General features: G+C 39.1%; 1 protein-coding gene across 3 annotated transcripts in view; it reads left to right on the top strand.

Moving 5' to 3' along the window:
- The first annotated feature begins 819 nt into the window (after nucleotides 1-819).
- Nucleotides 820-23,106, top strand: part of LOC139131765 (cyclic nucleotide-gated channel alpha-3-like) — a 45,853-nt gene continuing 23,566 nt past the window's right edge. Inside the window, exons 1-2 of one of the 3 annotated variants that reach the window (XM_070697994.1) lie at nucleotides 820-1,574; nucleotides 14,143-14,722. In XM_070697994.1, the coding sequence (XP_070554095.1) occupies nucleotides 14,322-14,722 (401 nt within the window). In that variant the 5' untranslated portion in view covers nucleotides 820-1,574; nucleotides 14,143-14,321. Of the gene's footprint in view, nucleotides 1,575-13,561; nucleotides 13,636-13,705; nucleotides 13,969-14,142; nucleotides 14,723-23,106 lie in introns of those variants that run through there. The other 2 variants (XM_070697996.1, XM_070697995.1) reach the window with 2 other exon arrangements.

Below are 23,106 nucleotides of genomic sequence, written 5' to 3'. Positions count from 1 at the left end.
CAAAGTTATGTAGAAATGTAAGGATTAGTAGATTTGTGACGTAAAATAACTAATAAGTAATACGCTTTCGGATGAAGAATTAGTCTTAACGATGTATAATTTAATATTGTGATTGTTATTTCCTTTACGGTCAAACTTCCGTTCATGTGCCTACCTACACTCTCCATAAGGGAAACACATTAATTTATACCAGTAGAAAAATGTCTCGTAATTTTATTAGAACGGACTGAAAAAATTTTCAACTCCACATTCCAAATAGATTCTATTCATACATTTTGCTTAGTAATTCAATTTACATCAAGTCTACTGATACAGTTACAATGGAAAATGTTTGGGCGACATATATAAAAGTCCCGAGAGCGTTTTTTTTAAATGGCAGCCTCGCTGAGTGGAATGAAACATGAAATTATTATCGAATTCTGGTTATGTTTCGGATGCAGTCAGTCGTGAAATGAATGAGTTACTATCGCCATCCCCGCTGTGCAATTTATGGTATATTACATAGGGTATATTAGGTGGGAATAAGACTCAGTAATTTGAGGTTTTTTGTGCGTAGAGACAAGCATGAGAATATCACACGAGGTCATTACATGTCACTTTGTTATTTCCTTGTAATGATGGGAATGTTGAAGAGTTGTATGAATGATAGATATCCTGTCTTCATGGTAACCGTGATGGCACGACCCTCCAAGAGCACTTCCACGTCGCAAGCCGCGATTGGACAACGGTGCCGTCGGCGGCCAATAGCTAAGCTCGTCTCTGCGGGCTCGGATGAACCAGCAGGCACAGGCGTAATTATGGTTTTGCATAGTGATCGATGTGCTGCTCAGTAAACAGATTTTCGTAACAGCAGCAAATGCAAAATGCAGGAACACTGATCCAAAACAAAACAACTGTTACGTAGCTCCAAGGCGAGAACTAAGCCGCTCGTTCGCTCTCCTTTTTCAAACACTTCCTCTATGATTGGCGGTTGCTATTGACAACGCGCTCCCTGTCTCCGTTGGACTTCTTCTCGAGATCTCATCTTCTCTCGGCTGTGTCGAAAGACGTCATTACTGGCGAAAGGAATCAAGGAAAATCACACCATACGTGAGTGAAAAACGAAAAAAAGGATCGTCAATTTACCTTCCCGGATCCCTCTCTGTCTGTCAGGATAAGTACCGACGCGTTAGATTAATAGGAAAAAACAATCTTCATCAAGGGCCTTTGTTCCGGATAAACATGTCGTGTTTCACCGCAAGGAGCAATCACAGAACTTAACATCGCAGCGAATTTGAAGGAAGGGAAGAGATCACAAGCTGCCTCCGAAAAAAAAACCGAACTTGTACATCATCTGTGTAACGGGAGTCATTTAATGACATGTTGTATTCTCCGTATTTCACTGCGAAATTTCTAGACGGTTCGTCCCGGAGGTGAAAATTTTTCTGTTTGTGATATTTTGACACGAGGAAGACAAAACAGCTCTAATTATCAGAAATACACAGTAGAAGTTCAGTGTGGCCTATCTGTCCATTTAACTAGCAGCCTTAGCAACACCGTCACGGAACTGAATCAACGCTGTTTATCATCGAAAGGTAAGAAACAAATCTGAAACACACATCCATTTTCGTCAAACACACATCTAACAAAGTTTATGCCGGTATCAGTACGTCAATCAACGAGACTTGTAAATGTTCGCACCCCTGCGTGTCTATCGGTTCGAAATCACGGTTTTCACCAAAAAAATGCCGTCTTTACAATGGCTCATGTTTGCAGCTCGACCTCGCATCTTCGGAACTCTATTTTCAGAATACGTGTAGCGAATTTCCAACCTGAGAAGAGGCACCGATACGTCATACCCGATCTCCAAATAGTGATTAATATCGGTACGACAAATACTTATTAAAATATTAATGTAAAACGCGATGCCCCGTGGCGTTAAACGTCCCATTCGCATCTTCCACTCGGTGCCATAATGGGAGACATTTTGGAAACGCGACAATCAACAATCCCACAATCTCGACTCTCTTTACATCGCTGATAAATCTACTGTGACCAGAAAGAATCGCGAAAGATATTAACAGTCGATTCAACCGAACATTGTCAGGTTGAATTAAGTCGTCGGTGTGAGCGGTTTTTAGCTGTCTTTCATTCTGAAAATTGAGATTTATGTCTGGGATTGAATATTACTCAAAATCATTATTCGTGGCGATCAACGTCTAAAGTCCTCTTCAATTTCACACAGTCGATAAAAACAGACAGTTACAACGTATACATACACAAAGAACAACATTCACTGCACCATATACTCGCAAACATGAAGAAATTCACTGTTTTTTTATTGTTTGCTGGTTTTTTTTTTGCGATGAATTATTTTCGGCCACCTCGGTTTTAGTATTAGAAATGGAGAAGGTAAGTGTATAGCGTTAATACTGCCGGGCACGCGTTTGGAAATTGACCTGTAATGGTTGTCACGTTCTCGCCTCACGCACATCAATGCTTTCTGAATATCATTCGACTGTCAACGGCGTATTAGTTCTGACAGACATATGTTCATTGAAGGGTTATTTTGGTTATTCAAACAATTAATACGCGATGCAATATGATATCCGATAAAATCAAATCATTAAGTCGTTTGTGAAAGGAGACACGACCTTCAGTTCTGTTTTTTGTTTTTTTTTTTTGCGAATCATATTCGTGGATTTGTCAAAAGACGGCGGGCTGCTTGGCATCTTGTATATTAACTTGCAATGTACTGTTTTGCGTCGATATGAACGCGTCACAGGTCACAGTAACTAACAGTACGTGTAAAAAACGTCATTACAGTGCACATGAGCATTTTACAGAACACGGATGTACAGAAAACAGCGTCAACGTCATGCTACAATGCACTCCATTATGTTCAAGTGCACTTCATTATACCGGGTACTTTCCTATATTGTTCCATCTACCCTATTGTCTCAGTTGATGCAGAGACGTATAGGCCCTTCAGCCCTGAGCCGCAACACACATCTTAAGACAGTCAACATGGAGATTTCGAGAAATTGTAACTGGATACTATAAGTGTTTTCATGTGTAAATATACTATTCTAGGATGCTGGAACAGAAAGGCGAAAATATTCAAAACAGAATTGGAACTATTCTGGGATAATTGAATCTTCATATTTTTCAAATTTCTCAAAAATCTTAGGTGCCCTATAGCTGAATGTCTCAATATTATAAATTAATCATAAAAACAAGTGTGCAACGTAAAAAGAAAAGCAGATTAGCTTACATTTGCAGATTTTAAAGACATTACTTCACCATCCAATTATCCTAAATTAGTTCCTATCGTTTTTTAAAGCTATTGATTCGCAAATTATTCCCTCTGACCTACTAATCCCCCCCCCCGACTTCCCACTATCCCTCTCTTCACAAAAGCTCCCGGTTGACCTCCCCCTGCCACATGATTCCCCCTACCCCTCTACATACCACTAAACCCCACTATCTCCGCGGATAGATATCTTCACACTTATTTGTTATGATTGTTTTATTAATGCCCGGTACACTACTGTCCCTATAATTAAGGAATCACAAAGGGTAAACCTGGCTTCTCTGTAAAGTAATTCCTTCCCACTGCCCGCACAGCCGTTGAATGTGCGGGCAGTGGGACCCGAGTTGCTGGCTTGTAAAATAATGGAAATTTTCATTTGCGAGATACTCGCACAAACACCTTTTACGCGAACACCTTTGTTTGTCGCCCTTCACTCAAGCATTATTATACTATGCTACACTAGACCGGACAAAACTGCACTGCTCAACACACTACACTTCACTACACTGCCCTGCATGGGGCTGTACTGCACTGCGCTAAACTACACTGTCTGCCGTGCACTGCACTGCACTGCGCTGCACTATACTGTACTGTACTTGTACTGACCCACACTGCAGTGCAGCTGCACACTGCATTACACTTTACGGTACCGGTACTGCACTGCACTTCACTATACTACACTCTACAGCACTGCAATATACGGCACTGCATTATACTACACTACTCAACATCACACCATACCATACCATACCACGTGACAGTGCACGACAGTGCATTCGCAACACTTCTTTGCACTGCGCACTCCACATAACAGCACAAAACCACTGTAACGCAATATATTGTACTACTTTGACTGCACTGCAATGTAACCATGACCAATCTCGTAATCAGAATTGCATATTTCTCAATCTGATAAGTGGCTTTGTCCGGGGCTCGGAAAATCATACCCCCCTGCAGGCACAAAAGCAACTGTTTCATCAGACAACATAATGATTCTAACCCAAGGGCGGGATGGGACTTGATGTAAATTCTAATTACTTCATCTTGGAAAGGATGACAAACGCATTGAGATATCAAAAGCGAAACCGTAAAACTCCCTTACATTTTTGCTTTGTCTATGCCTTGTTTCATGGTTTGTTTTACATTGATAAGTGTATTTCATAAAGATTGTAGATTGCATTCACTTGATATGTTTCTGGCTGTACTAAAACATACGATGATGTAATTGTATGTCAAAAAAACTCTTTATTATCGCGTATCGTGTTTTGCATACAAATTTAAAATTTTAGACAAATGAAACGTGTGCTATGCAATAAAATGGCATCGCACCATATACGGGATCAAGACTGTTTTGGCGTTGCAGGCTTGGTATTTAAAGTGGAGCCTTAGTGTAAGCAGGCAAGATGTTCCTAGCATATGCAAAGGACGGTATTAAGCATATTTACAAGCAAGATGTTGTGAATATGAGGACGAGATGTTAGGCAAATTTGCCGAGGCCTTTAAGTATTGGTAGTGAGCTCGTATGCTTCGACTTTGCACTAGAACAGTGATGTTACCGCTCCACAGTCTGAAGAAGAATCATGCGGCAACGAGGATAATTTTGTGTCCGGAGGGGCGACAAACAACTTTTACTGCGAGGAAAATCGCAAATTCAACAAGAAACGTTATGATATTCAATACCCACCCAACAACATGGTTAGAATTATTTAGTTCTACAAGTACCAGGTGAACGTAAGAGGCTTGTGATGTCGCAAACACAATATATAACTACAGAAGAATTGCAACAACTTTTTCCAATCGCCATACAAAAGATTGGGCAGTATACCTGCGACGTTAATTCGCACAAAAATTGTTGTTTACCTTTAAACCAGGACGATGCTCCTGTCGATTGAACGACCTATAAATGTTACGTGTAGAAGTATTTCAGCCTTCTATTATATTATACAGGGCCGAGTTGTTGTACCATACAGTCTGGGATTTTTGGCCATACTCGTATTTCGTTGTTGCACGTGATACTAAAATGGTCTTATCGTTGGTTTATGATGGCTGCAAATATGGTCCATTGGAAATGTTTAGAACATTTTTAATGTCATTGAAAGTTGTCAGTGTGTTGAACTATGAACAAGTCAAAATATTACGATCAGAAACAAACTGATAAACAGTATTTGAACATGCACAGCATGCTTATACGGTAGAAGTCAATAACCTTGACAGACTGATTTCTCTCGAATATTCATGACGATCTCAGAATAATACGGGGATTTTGCTCATGTGTGCTGTCACCATGGCGACGAAAGCTTGCACATCACTCTCGCTTTCTCTGGGCTACTCGGCGTGATCCTGTGCTTGAATGCAATGCCTGGCGTCCAAATCTGATTAGTGTCCGCTCTCCGGGGATGAGGCTGTTTGTCGAGTACAAAAACATTCGGCAAATCAACTGTTCCCTTTCGTATTGGCGTATTTGCCGTGGTGAAGAGTTTGATGAACCAAAAGAAAACGGGGCGACCGATACTGTATTAGGAGTGTTTCCTTTTCCTCTCGAGGTCGTAAGCTCAGATTTAAACCTCCCAAAGTCATTCAAAGGTTAAAGGCCGACCATCTACCACCATTTTGAGACAGTGTCATGCGTCGTTATCATCTTTAGACGCCACCTTGTTCCATATTAGTAAAAAGTAAGGCAGTGTTTGTTGATCTGTTGTCAAAGTAACGTTTTCCCATCTTGTTTGCAACGCAGTCATGAAGACTGTTTCAAGATCACAAGATTGTTATTGATTGTAAGCAACACTCTTTTTAGCTTCAAGTTTTCAGGTTATCGGCAATTAATTTGAACTAATATTTGTATCGTCTAAGGTGTATGTTCGGTGAAAACTTTGAATCAATGCTTTCCATTCCTGGAAATTTTTTTCAGTCTGTGTTCAAATGACGGTTCTAGGATTCATTTTGAAATTCGGTGAAGCCTGATGAGTGAGAATCTAGACAGTGAAATATAGATTTAAGTGTACACATACAAATAAGCCCTTGCACAGTGGCAAAACGTATTAACAAGTAATAAAACTTTTACTGATCAAATCATAAACATGAACGGTTGAACACACAGATGTCCATACGAGATAACATGAAACCTTTTAGCGTTACAGGACGATATTAAATTCAACTGCATCTAATACGTGACGCCGAGAACCAAGATCAAACGTTTCTCAACTCCGATTACGAAATCCTTTTTGAAGGAAGGATAGCTCAAATCGTTGCCTCTTGTACAAGTCATGTATGACAGAATGAGTCAACGGTTAGATGATTGCATTATCGGTTAAACAACGTGTTAACGTATTCTAGGAAGGTGACTTATATTCTTCCTACTTCAAACTAATTGCAGTGTATAGTTCGAAGGTTTGTTTGAGTGAAAATTACAAGTTGTTTAATTGATATGGTACAAGTGGATCGGAAGCGGCTTCTGGGTGACTAGTTAAAAGTGTAGGCCATTACAGAGAGACCTTCGGACGGATAAAATATGGTGCGTGATATAAAGCAAAATAAAAAAGAGATATTTTGTCGGTTTATGGAAAAACCATTGTTTGCTGCAGTTGCCTCTTTAGCCCTTTCGCCACCATGTTTTGCAAAAACTCGTTATTGCAGACCTGTTTAAAGGGAATGGTGGAGGAGAGGGGGGGGGGGTGTTAAAAGACAAACACAACGGAATGAAATAGAGCATTTGCGTGACAGGATTGGATTAGGTTCGAAAGAGAGGGAGTAAGAGAGACAAGGTGAGATTAAACGAGACAAAGAGTGGTGCACGAGATTTAAAGAGAATCAGCGAGACATGGAGAGTATAAAGACATGTTGTGAGTCCAGAAAGGGTCTACACTGGCGCGAAATAGATGGAATACACCAGACCATCGAGAGTATAGAAAGGATTTCTACCGTCTTTTAGAAGACAAAGTATAAGTGAGGCGTTCTGTAAAGTGAGCGAGCAACAAAAATCATTTTCATCAGATTTCAAAGACAATTTGTAGTGGAAAATGGACCCGGTGGTAAATTTAACATATTTTAAGGTTTACACAGTTGAAAACTAGTTTTTTACCCGAGAATGGGAAACATGCGATAAATGAAAATGGTGTCCAGGCGGAACCAATGGCTTTCACGTTGAAATAACTTTCCAATAATGTATTTTGCCGTGTGGCGAACAACAGTCTGGGTTTTTTTTTGTGACGTGAACACACGCATTTAGAACATAAATTTACATGATTGAGGAGAACTGGGTGTTTTCATATGAGGAGAGACATTTCGATGAAAAATAGCCTTCCTTACATATTGAAATACGAACGGCACGGAATATTGTATTCGAGGTTATTTTTCGTATATGTTTGTTCATGCCGAGCGGTAGCATACGTTATATAATTGGAATGCAGACCAACTCGGAGCTTTTCTTTTAGCTTGGGTATTTCTATTGATCTACAGCATCTATTGTGAGGACAAGAAAGATTGCGATGAATCGACACAAATCAAGATAATATCAGAAATCCCCGATGGGATGATATCAATAGGACCGTGATTACTGATTCACCAAGACTGTGGTATCTCAGAAACAAAGAAAGCACACATGATATTCGAAACAAGATCATGACAGTAATTACGATGCTTTTGTATTATCTATTCACATTTGTTTTCCGCCAGGGAGATAATTTTAAGCATTCGTTTATTAAGGTAGGTCCTGTTACGCACATACTAGTGTATCCATTTAATGTCAAGAAATTATAATGACATCCCTTTATAGCGTAGGTTTACGAAGCGCGACTCGACTGTCAATGGCGGCCTTCATGTAAATTAATATGACTTACTAGAACGTACGTATCTAGTTGATGGGCGTCGCTTAAACTTTGCACGTATGCTTGTGGTATATATTTACAAATGGAAAAATGGAAATGTGGACGAATCGCATTGGATCGTATGATTCAACGAACACAGAACCTAATAAATCAAAGATTAAAGGTTTTTAGAATTTGGTTTTATACATGTGGCACTTTCTCTTTCGATAAAGTAAGTGGTTTCTGCACACGAACTGTATTTCGGTCGTCTGTCTCTCATACTGACCTTTGATTTACAGTTTCGTCGAGTTGCCATTGGAGACGTGAGCTCTGATTCAGCAAATAGCCGAGAGGTGTTGTGTCACAACAAAGCGGTTGGTGTACGGAGTACTATTTGTAAGACATCCCTCGTCGTCAATTGACACCTCCATGAAAACACGGCTATCTGACCAAATTTGTAGTCTGTTTTGAAGGTTTCACTGAACAAAAACAGGTAAAAATACAGCCGAGTCATTCTAAACAAAAGTCTCACTAGAATTCATGAGAACAGTGATAATTACTTGTGGGGATTTGTTAGCAATTTTGTCATTCATTTCTTTTAAGCCCAGAGAGCACTTTTCACTTCGCTAAATAACATAATTCGCTTTTGATATCATTTCTTTAGCATATTTTTTTCTCTTCCGGCTAAACACTTGTGGCCGACGAATTCCCAGTTTATCATTTTGCTTGGTTGGCATCTTGATATCACTTTGGTAAGTAAAAATGTGAGTCAGTGTTGATTTTATGAGTGATTATGGTGTTTAATTACAACCATAGTAACAACAGTGTCGTCGACATCACCACCGTGTTAGCTACATCCGTGTCGCTGGTTACGGCGTTGTTGACGTTGATAGATTTTTATCTTGCGATTCTGCAGAATAACAAGAATAGCGATCACATTCACATAACAACAATTATAGTCCCGTCATTTTATTGATTGACCTAAGACTAGCTGCAACTAAAATCATTAATTTGCCAAGCTATCAAGGAAAGTCCTACAAATGACATGTTAAAAGTCTAGAAAATCTAAATAGTGCAAATAGAGTTAATTTACATATATTCAAATAAGCTATTTATTAGCTGCAGAATGACTGCTTTTCTTACAATTTGCCTATATGAACGAAGTGTTAGCGCTTCTTTCTTACCCATACATTTTCGCAAGGTTCAATAGGTTATCTATTATATACTTGTCATGCAAATTAGCCTAATTTGCATACATTGGATAAATTGTCCATTGTTTTCTAACAAAATAACTACTGGAAACTTAAATGAAAAAAAAATGTTTCACCAAGCATCCTGAAGAGTTTCACAAAGTGATATATTGAATTCTTACACGTAGATCTCATTTGATCTGTAATGAATTCTTTATCCAGATCTGATTTGAATACATTGAAATCTACTTTCTGACTTTGCGTTCTTTATTTCTCGGACCGTCATGAATGGAAAGAAAAAGCCTCTGTTGCTGTTATCTTTTGATCAAATTTAATTATTTATTAGTCCAACAAACATAAAATTCAAGTTTTATGGTGATCATATTGGATTAATGCAAATGAGAAGCCTTTCTTTAAAAGTAAGATATACTCAAAAACAATGCCGAAACAAATTAAATGATCAAAAGCTATTCATGAAATTTTAATTTAAAGAAATAGATTATCAGCGACATTTTCTTGTATGGTACCTATACCCTGTGTTGTGGAAGTAACTTAATCCTCCAACAATTTTGAAATATCTCACACAAATGTTAATGCACCTACTCTTCATTGGAAAAAAAACATCAAATGCTATATAAATAATTGAAATGCAATAAGGCGTAGATCTGTTTGATACAAATCGAATTATAATTGGAATACTAGTGTTTTAATCAATTAAAGCAATTGATGTTGTACCAATGACCGCCAGGTGCATAAAGTCCGGACTCTCCGCCACTTGTCACAACTCAGTTTGGACCGATTTGTGAATTAAGCCCGGTCTCTCCACCACTTGTTACAATTTGATTTGTCCACTGGATGGGGTTTGGGTGGCTTCCCCTTCCTTTTGGATAATATTTCGTCCAAGAAATTACTCATTTTGGCTGCTGTGATTTGTATCTTCTTCAAAGTGTACAGTATGAAATTCGTTTCAGCTATATAGTATTTCAATTGCACGGCAATTATATTTCTATTTCTTCATAGCATTTATTTCAGTGCTAGATGGACACGCACACGTTAATTGATGTTAAACATTGCATTAACTGAAAATGCGATGAAAAAACCACAAAGCTTCCATAAAATGTCAAGCTTTGCTCAATACATTGAACAAAGATCTTTCTCAAGCATCAATCATGTTCCCATAACCCCCTACTTCATTTGTGCATACTAGACCCTGTTGCTCCGTTTAGATTTTATTGAATGTTCAGAATAAACTTTCTTGCATCTTCCAAAGATGCATGGCGAAGAAATAATTTCCTTAGCATTTAGTCCTAGGTTTAGCCCCTTTTTAGCTTAGATTGCCTGGGGCGTGGCTGCTGATTGATAAACTTTACCACAGTGATCGTGTTGTTAATTTAAAATGTATCTGCGACTACTGCAGGAACATGGTTGATTATTATCAGGATTAGGAACCCAACTAAGGTGATTGTCAACCCTGTAATGACAGTGAGGTTGGTATCGGTGGCGTAATGACTTCACTCGTGGCGACAATGAGGTCCATGTCGACAGTCAGGTCGATATCGGTAGCATTATGACTTCAACCTTTGCTATTATGGAGTCTATATGGACATAATAGTGGTTTAACCTAACAGTGGCAGTGAGCTAGATAATGATAGATAAAATGACTCAACTTGGTGGCAGTTTTGTTGACGTCGAAATCGACAGACTTCATTTCTTGCGGCAGTGTGGTTTCTATCAATAGAAAAGTGGCTCCAACCTTTGTGCCTATACCATTTACATGATCCGTTTCGTCCCCGTGACTCTCATCTCATGTGGCAACGTGGGCGACGCTTTCTTCCATCTGCACAGTGGTTGACATTCATCGGTAAATACTACTCCAGCCGCACAGCAAATGATGTTCACATTGTGGGGATATGTCGCCTATTGTGTTTAGAGACTACGAGTTTAACAGCATTTCGGTCAATTTAAGATAAGAGTGAAATATGTATAACCACATCAAATATTTTTATGTGTCCAAGATTACATATCTGATCACTCCCGCCAAGCCATGATAGGGTATATAGCAATATAAATCACAAGATTTAAATTATTTATATAAACCTGACAAATAAGGCCAGAATAACAAAAATATTGTATATGTGGCCCGTCAACTAGGTTCCAGAGAAAATAGGATATGCATATGAAAATCGAGTAGGCGTTTTTATTTTTTATTTTCATGTTTTTGTTGGTTGTGACCTCGAAAAATCCCGACAAAGTGGTAAATTCATTTGTTATTTTTGAAATGAAAGGAAATAGTTGAGGGTCAGGGCTCGAAGTACAGACTAGGGAAGGTCGGGTTGCTGGAAACATACGTTGTCCCGTTGGCCTAAAGACCAGTCGGACGTGACGTCATGGTAAATTTTAACAAAGATATATTGCCAGTAATGGGACCTTAATATACCCGGAAATACATTCGAATTTCTTCCTGATGGATGAGGACGCTCAACACGTCATGTACTAGTGTTTTTTCGTTCTCTCATCCTCTTTTCTCGTGGCCGTGTCATAATGTTGAAACTTCGGGTCGAAACAATAAAAATCAGGAAGCGCCGAAGTTTATTCTACTCGCTGAATAAAGACCAGTGCACCAACATTTTTTTCTCTAGGTTCTATTAGAGCACCCACCAAAGGCACAGCCGCATAGCTGCAAGATTGGGGTTGGGGTTTAGAATGTGAATGGCATTACGTTTGACGAGCTGTTCGGCGTCGATAGCAACTTTGTCCAAGGCTTATAGATAAATGGACAGTTTCTTTACATCCAAAATGATACCTCTACCTATTATGCAAAAGTTCTCTGTCTGTGGCTGGGGTCTATTGGCAATGTCTGCAGTCCCGCATTTTGTCTTACCAGTCGTATACCTTTATTAACTCACCGATCGCCACATAACAGCTACCATGCACGCGAACACAAACCCCATTTGCATCATCATTTGATCATTCATTTATTCCGCCGTGATTAAGTTTGTTCGGGCCTGGCCATGTGAAGTTGCGGGTACCATGAGTACGATAGCAATTTTTATTGCCCGTGGCGAATAACAACGAAGGCATGAATATGGAGAGTTAGGACTATGTGTTTTGTGTGCATATACCATGGACAGCGATATATGGAGATTATCCTTTAGACGATGAGATTTGTCCATCCTTTGATATCGCATATGTCCATCATTTGTAATATCGCTTATGTCACGCACGCATGTAGTGTCACAGACTGATATACTGCTACAGCGGTACAAAATGTCGCAATTCTTCCCACAATTATAAAAAAGGATTAAAACAAAATATGGCATTTAACTAAACGTTTGTCATAAGGGTTTTATTTTTAACACTTTTATGATATGTCGATCTTCAGTAAAGATCTTTGACCCGTCGACATTAACACAGGAAATATACATGAGTTGAAAATAGTGGGTTTTTTGCTATCACTTTCGTTTTCCTGTATTAATCATTTCTATGCGACGCAAAATTACATCGTATATATATATGAAGTGTTGATATCTGTAATATATACAGCTTATCAAATGTGCTATTCGTATTGAGTGTATCTCATGTCGCCGATGCGAGAAAGAAATGCGGAGCAAAAACCATACCGTGTAGGAAAGTATAAAATCCGTAATGTACTCAGGATGCGGTGTTAAGCAAAAGCTCATGTGTGGATGAGGTACTTGAAATTTACATGTGCATGATGTTGTGTGCGTTGCTGTATGCGTAAAGCGCGCTCAGAAGGGTCGCAGGGTTTTCATATGAAGCCGAGAGGTAAATCTGGCCTTCTGTCGCTAAATATTTGCATTTTCTGATTATTATGAGGCGACATCTGCGTTTCATTAGATTGTTTCGAGGGAGGATTATGCAAAAGTGGAATTGCACACAAACAGAAAATGTCATATTGTATGGAGAGTCAGTTTCTGGTTTTAAATTACTATAATTTCAACTGAGACTTTAATGTGCTCCCCACGTTCCGCAGAATGTGCTATTAACATCAGACAATATTATGTGAAATGTATACGAAACGCTGGAATTTTTTTTTATTTTGGATACAATAAATGACTGTGTCAATATTGTAGTGGTGTTCAGCTTTCACGTATTGAGAAACGACGTAGGCCCCCGGCGATGTTCTTTTATTGTGAGATGTATCTTTTGTTAAACACGTCTCCATTTCATCCTATTGTCTCGGTTACTAAATATCGTAATAGAAGTGACCCCGCCTATGAAATGAGGAAACATCCACAATACTCCTGATTTTGGAAATTCAAATCTCGTCCTCCACAGTGTGTGTTGCGCGCAGCTCGATAATTTCAACAAACGGGGCTTTCATTTTAACGTAAATGATACTCTAATTCTGAGTATAATCTTGTCTTATTTGGATCATCCGAGATTCAGTGTTTTGAAATTTCTACCACGCACGATTGCACGCGTTACGTCAAAACCAAACAAGCATCTGATCATAATGTGCCTCGTGATGATGATAGTGACACACGTGCGGTGACTTCATGACCGATCTTTATCTTGTTATTTACTTCTGTTTACATCTCCGTGACAACGACTTCCTGGGTGTATTTCCTCATTTTCGGCGCGCCGTCATCGATCTCGCGTCAGTCTTGTGAAATGAACAAGGGAGTGGCGACAAATGAAAATTGATGGGTCAAATGAAATGGTAATATGTACATAATAGATTTCAAAGGCCCTCAACAAAGTGGTCGGTACGGTGAGAATGGCTGAGTCGTTTTTCTCATTGACCATCGCCCGTATCAGTGGTTCTCAGCGGTTGAGGATGTGAATGGATGTGAATTTTCACGCAGGTCCCTTTTTGTCATTTATTCTGTAACAGGGTATCACTCGACGTACAGGAAACGGACCATCGACGGGCGATGGAACGCCTCCTCTGCGATGATCGCAGATGACGAGAACCCAAACCCGCAGGAGAGAGTGTGTGTAAATAGGAACCGTAAGTGAGTCTAGCAGTCTGTCTCTGGCTGTCTGTCTGTGTGTGTGCGCGTTGATGTCAACATGGCCAGCACCAGCGCCGCAAAGAGAGTGACGGACGAAGAACTGGAAATTTTGGAACAGGGTGGCGATATCGTTACCGTGAGTCAGCGATCCTTGAAAGCGTATGTCACGGACAACGACGACGACGGGGACGAGAACGGATACGCCAAGCAAGATGAACCAATGGCTTCGTCGTCGTCGTCGTCATCGTCATCGTCGGACAAGGAACCCCCCGACCAGGAACGAAAGGGAACGTTTAGTAGAATCGTTAGGACAGTACAGGTCATCAAAGGTTGGATGACGAAAAATGATGTTACTAAGACAACCAAGAGAGCTGACTCTTTCCTGGAAAGATTCACCATGGCTGGACCCAATAATCTCGACGATAGTGGGGGCGGCAGAAACGCCGAAGCTAGCTTAAGGTGGGTTATACGTTTACTTGCTAATAACAAAAGCCTCGTACCGATGATAGGGTTATGTACCATCCTGTTAACATCATTAAGTGATTTATCCTCCCTTTCAATAGCATACATGCAGATGGAGGTCAAATTGAAAACACGCTCACTGTTTTTAAGTGTGCTTGATTTTTTCAACTCCTCATGTGTGCTAAACAATACATGCGATGTCGGGGAACAGCTAAATTAAATATGGCGGATATTGGTCATGTTGTAATTCAGAAACTGTTAACACGAGATAATCTCACCTCTCAGATAAGGAGCAATATGAATTTTTCCCTTGCTTTACTTTTTAAATTTTTCTTGAGCGGGGATCTTTGCTGAGTGCAATCTTTTGATGACAGAATTCATTCATTCGTGAAACTGAAATGCCGTGTTTGCATGCAGCAGCGGCAACGAACAGACAATGGCAAGAGTGAAAATTATATGCTGGTGATAACAATGAGCAGTATAATTATGGAGCACAAAAAAAACCCCCAAAGAGCTATCATCATACAAGATCTTACCAAATACTCTCAATAAAACCAGTTGTTATGGTGCACTCCTCGCTGACTAGTACTGTTGCGAGTGAGGCAGGAGCTCGGAGCGAGAGCAAGAGAAAAAGACCATATCAGATTTTTCTCTCGCAGATCGATAAAAGGTTATCAATGTTAAACATGACACCTGTATAGATCAGTGAAAATTGTCTTTTAAAACACTGCTCTTTCGAAGCGCGCGTCGAAAGCACGTTCTTTACAAAAGCACAGCTGTCGAAAGTCAGAAGTGAGCGAACGTTTTCACCTTATTCATTCAGTGAAAAGATGTTAAAAACCCCGGTTTGTCTGTTTTATTACCATTCTTTCTTTCTGTGCGCACTGCATCGGACATACGACGACCTCGTAACAGCATACGGCTGCGGCGAATTGGATTAAATTTTGGGAGGCATGTAGAAAGCAGCGATACGTAGAGCCTATTTACCGATATTGCTGTTCGCCGTTATTGCTGTCACTCAAACGCATATTCCTTTTTCCACGTCACAGTTTATTGGCATACTACTACTTTACAATCATTTAGACCCTCGTATGTATATATTTACTTTTTAGCCGGGCGTCCGGTTTCTATTTGTTTGACACGTACCGTAATATAACTAGCTGGTCTTTTCTGTTTCGCAATTTATGGTATTTCTGCTCATTTAATTTCAACAACGGTGACTATTATTTCATTTTATTGTGATGAAAACGCAACCTGGCGACCTTTTTTATTCTCGTTCGGCGAACCCTCAAAGGTAATCCGGCGATATACAGTCTTCTATTTCAGGAAAAAAAATGGCGTACGATTTTACAGTTGTCTGATATCCATAGAAAGAAATCTGCACTACTCTTAAATTGTATCATTCTAGTTGGAAATGAGTTGTATCACCATGACAACCGAGTAATCAGACTGCGAGACGAAAGGGAGAAAGTCGCGTCGTATTTATTTTCCAGGTAGAGGGACGCTATTTGTGTTTTGAAGAGCGGAGCAATTACAACCAAATCGTAAATGATCCAGCCCGCATTGTACGAATCGATAGGTGTTACGAAACGGTCGATGTTTTGCATAAACCGCAATTGTGAATATAATCACGGTAATTAAGGACGCCATTACTGCATGCATTAAAATGAATTAGAGAGTAGGTGTTATGAGCGGAGATGACACGGCTGGGAGCATGGAGGTAAAAAAGATATTTTTTACCTCCATGGCTTGAAGTGACGCGTATAGGCATGGGCAAATATCAATATTCGAAGAGACAGGCAGTCTAGCACATAACCTCTCCGGGTTGGCAGTCAGACTGACTTAGCGACAGAGGAGACGATACAGCGTTACAGACATATTGACAAAAGGGACATGCATGCTGACAGAAAAAACAGACAGCTAAGGTGAAAGGTCACCTGATAGATTCGTAAAACATCGGAAAGAGTAAAAATGTTGTCACGTGTGTAACATTTGAAAACTTGAATTCTCTCTGTATATTGTAAATAATGCCACAGCGTGTCATTTGAAGGTAGTGTCCGTTTTAGTAAGTGTCCGTTGACATGGCAAAAAGATCTTGTAAGTTAATGGAAATGTATATACAGCACTTTCTATTACACCTTGAGACACTAAGTGGAAAATCATGATATCAGAATTGATTGGCGCGAAATCAGCAGGGTGCACTCCTTGACCATCGTACTTGTACGCAATACCTGAACAGTGAAAACGCTATCGAGGAAGTCACTGTCGAGAATGATCAGGTCAGAAGCACGCAGCTCCGAAAAATATTGAAATTAAGTCGTGATTTCATCATTTGGACATAGTTTAGCAGTTTAGTATTATTCCAAAAGACCTAATACCACCTCAGAGGTATGAACAAAACACATTACAATCAAATCAGTTTCGTGCCTTCATCGGAAATAATGAAAGTATTGCTCGCGAAATGAAATAATATATTCGATAAAAAATTGAAATTCTAGATATCAATGAGAAATGAGATACACAAGTGTTCTGAAAACTGGATTTCTCCATTCAAAATAAGATATTTTTGTAAACGAGACAATGTCGGTTGCGTCTTAATCTCGTTGTAAAGTGAGGGGCGTTCTGTGCTTGAACTGATCAAATATCGCATTAAATATTCCAAGTCATCTGCTGTGAGTGGTGTCCATTTCATGAAATTAGACACGAGTTATTGAAAGCTTTGATGATCTTGTAGGCAAATTGACCTATTAAACTACCTAGACAGCTGATAAAATTCTGTTATTATGATTATTGAAAAAAATATACATTGAATACATTTTGACTTTACAAATTTTATTTTTATATTTTTATTCACAAATTATCGACTGCCATCGCTAGGTATTTTTTTATCTCAGTACACATCACATTTTTGTCTTTCTCAGCGATTGGTACCGTATCCAGTATGGTTAATTTTGAACTAATGAATGTGCTAATTATCTTGCCTCTACATGTGGCATCAAATTAGACAAATTGACCCATGATCGGAAGTGTAAACAAATTGAAACTCCGAGTCACATTCCGTATGATATAGATATTTGGAGAACCTGCCAGTACGACACTCTAAGTCAACTCAGGTGTTTGAAATATTGTTTGTATGTAGAATGCACTGAAAACAAAGGAATGAATCGACGCAACTTATTAACCCTTTGAGCGCCAGAGTCTGTTTTTGTCCTCTTTATAAAATTAACCCCAGTCAATTTTTCTCAGACTTTTGCCAAAATTTTGAGAATAAAGTGTAGCCAATGAAATGTGATGTCCATTCGGTCCAAAATTATCATAAAATTACAGAAAAATTCATGAAAATTGGTAAAATTTTGCACTAAAATTTTGGCGGGAGAAAATTATAGCGCTCGAATAATGTGACCATACATACTATGCTAAAATACAGAATGATCGAAGATGCTGTCACGTGACTTTCTCTCATATTTGAGACAGTCGTTAAGAATTAAAATTTACCACATTGCCTTCCATTTAGACGATTAAGATAGCTTGGGTAACTCTAAGTTCGCTGTTTTAGAAATTTTGCGTTGTTTCAAAGTTTGGTTTCTTGTCGATGTCACATATAATGCTTTCGATTAATGTACGGAATTAAAGGGTCGTCGATTGCCGTAAAACCCTCTATTTGTAACACGGCAATGACAGTCGATGTGGTGATATCTCTCATTGTTTCACACAAGAGTGCCAGGGCCTCGCGTAAAATAGCTCCTTTTGAAAACTTCGCAGTGTCGTTCTATCTCTCCACGCATGGCCGACTTACTATTTCTCGCTCTACGCATGATCAGTTTGTCTTTGTTTATCTGTGCATGATCTGTTGTATTTGTCACTTGACGCATGGTCAGTTCCACCATCTACATTTCTGAGAGGGCACGATTAATATTCTGTTTAGTTTTTTCTTTTATTCTGAGGTACTCTATCGTTGTTCTTACTTTGGATAATGACGAAGGTTTATATTATTCTTGGTCTACCGTCGTCACCTTTTTGTGACCGAATAGAAAACACGCATATATCACCATTTCGGTTTTCTTGCAAATTTGCCTGAGATGACTGTTTATATAATTACCCATGGAATAATCAATTCCGATAGTACCCAATGAGATTAAATTTATGAATAATTAATTTCAGAAAAACAATTATAGCTAAACACAAATTGTATATTCCAACGACAAAGTCAACTCGCCTGTGCCAACTCAGGCGTAACGGAGTCGTGAGTTTTACGAGAACAGGGACAAATTATTAAATGAGAAGTTACTTCAAACATGCTGATGAAATGGTCGAAAAGATATTACTTCAGTCTTGCTTAATACAGATCGAAATGATTAGGAAAACGATGACATTATCTGGAGCGTGACAGAAATACTTGGGAATGGTTGCTCGACTACCCACTATTAGTTTAACCTGTTCATCCCCGATTCCTTGTGAACAGGTCCGCGGTTACTATTGATAACAATTGGTTTGGGCCAAACCATGGTGGTGAAAGGGTTAGAGCTAGTTTACGACTAACACTCATCATACTGCATATCGACATTTTGTATTTATGTGGATGATTTTAAAATCTAATCTTTTTCCTAAATGTAAATAAACGCCAGAAAAAACAGCGTACTCTCTGTAAAAACCATAGCTGTAACTTTTATTCTATGATACTATTTCAGTGTTTTTTGTTCTTGAAAAAAACAAAATTAACATTTTATTCTTTCGCTTCTTGAAATACACCGTCATGGGCATATCAAAACTATGCATCATCATTCATATGTTACAAAAATGTTATTGTAAGCAATTTAATTCTGATCAGGATTTAAATTCAGTTGTCGACAATAACACTGTGGATCACACTATCCATGTTGACAAATCAAACACAAAAGGGGTAATACTAAAATAAAAGTAATTAATTATAAAATAAAATGCTAGTACTTCCAAACAATTGTAATTTGAAAGGTCATGAGAGCAAACTGTTCAGGTTATGTCGTTGCCATCCGGGATATAGACAACTTCTTCAGGGGTTACTAAGATGTCAAATACATACGCAACTCCCCCATACACTTTCCGCAAACCTCCAAAAATGATGGTCATTGCTTTGGATAGAAATACCACGTGACTGAAAGCCTTTCTCGAGATCGGCCAGCAGAGAGCTCCCTTGATCATAGGTTATTTCCAATATTTGCTGTACTTTTTGATCACGTACCTGTGAGTGTTTCCTTAATTTCGGATATTGTAACCTTCAATTCAGCAAAAATTCTCACAACTGTCAGCTATATTACATCTTCGGTTATTAAAAAAACCCAAACGATATTGCGACAAACAGCTTCATGATGCCATCGCTGACAGTTTCACACTCTGAAAGTAAAGGAAAAATGTCGCTCTAACCACGGTCCCTTTGGTGGAGGACTGTCGCTCTAACATTTCCATCAACGCAATTAGATCGTGAAGTACCCTTTATTAGGTCGAATCAAGTTAGGAATTAATCCGATCTCTTTGTGTACACTAATAAAATGCACTACTTCAATCGAATAATGTTTGCTCGGAAATTCAACAACCGACAGAGACAAACACACTGGGTCCTGAGCTTTTCTTTGCTTTCTGGCGTTGAAAACACGGGCAGTCGTGGTATATCCCCTGAATTTCGACTGTCAGCCTTGAGAAACAGAAACTGAATTGGTCAAGATTTTATGCTATTTGACGTTTAATTGCAGCTAATAGGTAAAAGTGGGACGAAAATACAGTGACGATAGAGGTCACAGGACAAGGGGAGGATGGTCAGACAGGGTTACAGACAGATAAACACACGAAAGGATAAACAGGAGACTAGATACAGACAGACAGACAGACAGACAGACAGACAGACAGACAGACAAAGGTATAGGCAGACTGCAGGTCTGCTCTCACCAGCAAAAGGGGCAGGTTTTTTGTCAGCTGTACCTCTGAGCAAATTGTTGAACCATACACAACTTTCAAAGGAGAACAAAGAACTAAAATGGCACAAACAGTCAATGTCAACAACAACTAATGCGAGAACCAGTGATTGAAGATTGCCCTTTGCAGAAGAAGAGACAGACAGGCGGACAGACAGATAGACAGACAAGGACAGTCAAACGGAAGGAAAATAAACATACAGCTACATAGGCAGAAGGATACTACAGATAGCTAACATAGGCATAGACAGAATTAAACATCGATAAACAGGTCAGAGAAACAGAGCAGGTAAAGCTGGACTCAAGAATTGAGATATAAACAAAGGAATGCCCAAAAGATACAAAAAGGCAGTCTCCAATGGAAAGACAGAAGTATGGACATAATAGTTGTGTACAGTAACCAGTGGTTCCCTCAGGCCATTCAGTGAATGAATGAACGCAAACTCAAAAGGTAAAACGTCTTCCTGTGAATACAGATGTGCGTATCTTTATTGTTTCCTTTCGTTTGATCAATTTTCTCTTTTTTTCCGCCGATGTGAACGATTTCAAAGACATTCTGCTTCATGTTACGCATGAGGAAAATGTATATCTATCCCTTTATGTAATTCTTCTATCTGCCTTTTGAGAGTCAACGCAGTATCAGGAACAGGATGTACATGTCAGATTACGATGTTGTATCACGAACGATAGCAGAATCGTCGACTGTATGGCATGTAAATTTAATATTGAAATAAAAACCATGGCTTTCTATTGGAATCAGAAACCCGGTCATTTATTTAGTGTACCTGTATATCATGTTACAAGAAATTTACTATACTTCCGTATGTTTTGACAATAACCCTGTCTCATATTTTGCCGGTTGTCAAGTTGTCAAGTTAAGCAAACATCCCCTTGCTTCTATAATATTGAGGTTGTTTTGTGGATGTTAATGTCTCGTGGTAGGCAATTTCACTGTCAAAGCAAATGTCGCTTTCATAAATTTACGAGCCATGGACCGAAAAGTAATTTCGGGTCCGTACCGGGCATTTCCCTTTGGCGACACCGTGGCTGGGCCATGCGTACATTTTAATAGACCGTTGTGCAGCATTATGGTTACCAGACATTGGACTAGAAATTTACAAAAATATATGTAGAACACCAGCATATGCGAAACACAGTCTCCACTATAAGAGTACACTGGCAGGACTTCAATCTCTTGTATATCATTAAATTTTATATATCATATAAAGCAATGCAACAGATGGCCTCGACGTGTTTCAAATTATGCCGTTTGGTCTATTTATCAGGATCAGGAAAAAATCCCCGGTATAAATACCGGAGACAATATTGTACGCTCTACCGAGTGTCATAAAAATCGGGTATTAAAGCAAGTCTATGACAACTGACCCTGTACTGTAAACAACCATTTAACAGGAAAGCAACCCATCTTTTGCAGTCGAGGCTTGTCAGGGCCCGATCCTACCGTTGTATATCACCTAATCCAGGCCTCACCATGCAAACCGATCACAAATCTGACGAGTGCAATTAAAGATAATCCTTACTGCGAGTCTAGTCAGATGAAATGGAAAATATATTCTGCAAGTTACAAACTATTCGAGTGGGTTTACTGATACAGGCATGGCGCAATTTGTATGGCGGCCAATGAACCGTCGAGATGTGTTCAGTGTTGGGCAGTAAATTTCAGGAAATAATGAACATTTATAAAATGTGACTCTTAAATTACTGAGTGAAAATGAATATCAGAGTCACGGTAGACAGTATTAGGGGTGACGAGACATGACAAGATTAGCATGCGTGGCGATGTTACACAATGCCAGGGGTCGTGGTTATTGAATAGGGGGATGATAGAAGTACACGATTGACGGATAAATATACCAGGCTGATATCAAAAGCAACGTTGGATGATATCGAATCAATGCTCTGGCGATGTCAGATACTAGTGAAATACAATCAGGTAAAAACTCACGATAAATTGGGTAAATTTAAAACTTATGTATGATTGATGCAATAGTATATCAAAGCAAGCGAAACGATAGATAGTTGAAGATATGTATCTTCGGATAGCCATAACTGTTATTAGTAGAGAAATGTAGATAAATATATAGAGAGATTTCGGATGTTTTAGCGATATCAGATAAAACTACAGACGCGATGGGTAAGCGCGCCACAACTCGAAGGAATCATCGCTATTCGTTCGAGATAGAAAGATACCGGATAAATGTTTCAGCACATCTTATAGTTTTTAAATTGACGGCACCAGAACGACAAGATGGAATTCAGCAAAACCTGGAAATGGTAAACCAGTAGTTACAGTCAGAGTAGACGAACACAATTTGAATTTACTATCCGTGTGCAGAGAAACCCTGACGTATATGTTAAGGTGGTAAATAAAACAGGACGGAAAACGTGTACGAGTTATATAGGTTACTGCGAACA

This window comes from Ptychodera flava, chromosome 4 (genome assembly GCF_041260155.1).
Source record: "Ptychodera flava strain L36383 chromosome 4, AS_Pfla_20210202, whole genome shotgun sequence".
In the NCBI taxonomy this organism is placed as follows: Eukaryota; Metazoa; Hemichordata; class Enteropneusta; family Ptychoderidae; genus Ptychodera; species Ptychodera flava.
Note: the sequence above shows the minus strand (reverse complement) of the source record. Positions and strands in the feature narration are given on the sequence as shown.